General features: G+C 41.8%; 1 protein-coding gene across 1 annotated transcript in view; it reads right to left on the bottom strand.

Moving 5' to 3' along the window:
* LOC107730064 (importin-7-like) overlaps positions 1–3,064 on the bottom strand; it is a 28,660-nt gene that overhangs the window by 1,895 nt on the left and 23,701 nt on the right. Inside the window, exons 17-22 of the mRNA XM_016540797.1 lie at positions 2,597–2,692; positions 2,153–2,373; positions 2,023–2,047; positions 1,838–1,933; positions 1,394–1,614; positions 1,080–1,288 (exon numbers count right to left, since the gene is read on the bottom strand). Coding sequence (XP_016396283.1) covers positions 1,080–1,288; positions 1,394–1,614; positions 1,838–1,933; positions 2,023–2,047; positions 2,153–2,373; positions 2,597–2,692 — 868 coding nt within the window. The remainder of the gene's footprint in view (positions 1–1,079; positions 1,289–1,393; positions 1,615–1,837; positions 1,934–2,022; positions 2,048–2,152; positions 2,374–2,596; positions 2,693–3,064) is intronic.

Genomic DNA, 3,064 nt, shown 5'->3' with positions numbered 1-3,064 from the left:
AAAAATCTGTATTGTATAAAGAGAAAAAAAAAAAAAAAAAAGACCTCACTAATGTTTGAAATGTTTCTTTTTTCGTATTACTTGTTCTACATAGTATAAAAAAGGTATGCAGAATCCTTATTGAAAAATGCAATGTATAACTAAATGACTAAATAGTACTGCAACTACTCATTCATTTTATTCAGAAGACTGAAATACTGCTGCTACGTAGATAAAAGACTTTTGGTAAAGCTCATTTACCATTCTCCTCTTCTTCCTCTCTGTCCTCGTCTTCATCATCATCTTCCTTTTCATGTTCAGCCCTGCAGGCGTAGGCCCTCTTCAGGCCGTTAAACAGGAGGATGGCTGCGGGGAGGAGCTGACCTGCGACCTGATTGACAGCCTGTGGCCTCTGATCCAGATCCATTAGAGCACACAGTCCCAACACGGACATCTTTCGGTCGTGGAGCCTGCAAACAACACCAATTGCAATGACTGTGACACTTTTGTCCTGAGAAATGTTTGAGCAAGCAGCTATTTAGATGTCATCCCAGAAAATGGTATGAAGTGTATACCCGAGGAAGCAGTCGATGTCTTTGAGCCACTGGGAGATGAAGTGGTTGGTAATGGGCTCGGTGTTGTTGGGGAAGCGCAGATTCTCCAGTGTGTTGAGGAGCAGAGGAGGACTGTAATAGAGCGCAGCGATGGCCACCTGCAGACACATGGTCCTCAACTCGCTGGTCTTCACTTCACGCGTCAAACGCTCCAAAGCGGTTGTTACAAACAAGGGCACCACCTGCAGGAACAAGCACCAAGATTAACTTTTTCATTACATTTCATTATTGACGTTATCTTTTCATAATACAGTGGTTAAAACCCAGAAACTTAATTAGCATTCAAAAGACCTCACTAATGTTTGAAATGTTTCTTTTTTCGTATTATTTGTTCTACATAGTATAAAAAAGGTATGCAGAATCCATATTGAAAAATGCAATGTATAACTAAATGACTAAATATTACTGCAACTACTCATTCATTTTATTCAGAAGACTGAAATACTGCTGCTACGTAGATAAAAGACTTTTGGTAAGCTCATTTACCATTCTCCTCTTCCTCCTCTCCGTCCTCGTCTTCATCATCATCTTCCTTTTCATGTTCAGCCCTGCAGGCGTAGGCCCTCTTCAGGCCGTTAAACAGGAGGATGGCTGCGGGGAGGAGCTGACCTGCGACCTGATTGACAGCCTGTGGCCTCTGATCCAGATCCATTAGAGCACACAGTCCCAACACGGACATCTTTCGGTCGTGGAGCCTGCAAACAACACCAATTGCAATGACTGTGACACTTTTGTCCTGAGAAATGTTTGAGCAAGCAGCTATTTAGATGTCATCCCAGAAAATGGTATGAAGTGTATACCCGAGGAAGCAGTCGATGTCTTTGAGCCACTGGGAGATGAAGTGGTTGGTAATGGGCTCGGTGTTGTTGGGGAACCGCAGATTCTCCAGTGTGTTGAGGAGCAGAGGAGGACTGTAATAGAGCGCAGCGATGGCCACCTGCAGACACATGGTCCTCAACTCGCTGGTCTTCACTTCACGCGTCAAACGCTCCAAAGCGGTTGTTACAAACAAGGGCACCACCTGCAGGAACAAGCACCAAGATTAACTTTTTCATTACATTTCATTATTGCCGTAATCTTTTCATAATACAGTGGTTAAAACCCAGAAACTTAATTAGCATTCAAACACTTCCAATTCCATTATCATGAAGTCAGTGGTTTTTTTGAATAGGTTTTTGGTTAAATGTCTGAAATATGGTCTGTGGTGAACACAATATAACATGGACAAAGTTCAGGGAACACACCTGGTCAATACCACGACCTTTGCACTGTAGAATGATAACCTCCAACAGCTTGGCCCCATGGCATTCTGGGTCCTCCCCTGGGTCTCCTGACAAAATCTGATTGGGCACACAGTCTTATTAATACAAAGTCATATTGCCTCAGTTTCTTCAAGTCAAAGGAAGTTAGAAATGTACAATGTACTTACTAGAGCCATCTTTCGGTCGTGGAGCCTGCAAACAACACCAATTGCAATGACTGTGACACTTTTGTCCTGAGAAATGTTTGAGCAAGCAGCTATTTAGATGTCATCCCAGAAAATGGTATGAAGTGTATACCCGAGGAAGCAGTCAATGTCTTTGAGCCACTGGGAGATGAAGTGGTTGGTAATGGGCTCGGTGTTGTTGGGGAACCGCAGATTCTCCAGTGTGTTGAGGAGCAGAGGAGGACTGTAATAGAGCGCAGCGATGGCCACCTGCAGACACATGGTCCTCAACTCGCTGGTCTTCACTTCACGCGTCAAACGCTCCAAAGCGGTTGTTACAAACAAGGGCACCACCTGCAGGAACAAGCACCAAGATTAACTTTTTCATTACATTTCATTATTGCCGTAATCTTTTCATAATACAGTGGTTAAAACCCAGAAACTTAATTAGCATTCAAACACTTCCAATTCCATTATCATGAAGTCAGTGGTTTTTTTGAATAGGTTTTTGGTTAAATGTCTGAAATATGGTCTGTGGTGAACACAATATAACATGGACAAAGTTCAGGGAACACACCTGGTCAATACCACGACCTTTGCACTGTAGAATGATAACCTCCAACAGCTTGGCCCCATGGCATTCTGGGTCCTCCCCTGGGTCTCCTGACAAAATCTGATTGGGCACACAGTCTTATTAATACAAAGTCATATTGCCTCAGTTTCTTCAAGTCAAAGGAAGTTAGAAATGTACAATGTACTTACTAGAGTAACAAGGTACTAACCCTGAAGAGAACCCTAAACCTAACCTTAACCCATATTAAGTAGTGACCTTTTATTACGCAGTACTTTCTTTGTACATACACTTCAAAAAAAAAAAAAAAAAGGGTTACACTTTATTTTAAGCTGTCCTTATTACTTATTAAATGTGTAATTACAGTGTAACATTAATTAACTACATGTACTTACTATATGGTTAGGGTTAGGATTAGGGTCTGGTTTAGGGTTACTTGCATGTAATTATGCATAATTAATTGTCATTATAATA

This window comes from Sinocyclocheilus rhinocerous, unplaced genomic scaffold (assembly GCF_001515625.1).
Source record: "Sinocyclocheilus rhinocerous isolate Xijiao unplaced genomic scaffold, SAMN03320098_v1.1 scaffold878, whole genome shotgun sequence".
NCBI lineage: Eukaryota > Metazoa > Chordata > Actinopteri > Cypriniformes > Cyprinidae > Sinocyclocheilus > Sinocyclocheilus rhinocerous.
The sequence above is the reverse complement of the archived record's forward strand: the minus strand, read 5'-3'. Positions and strand labels throughout refer to the sequence as shown.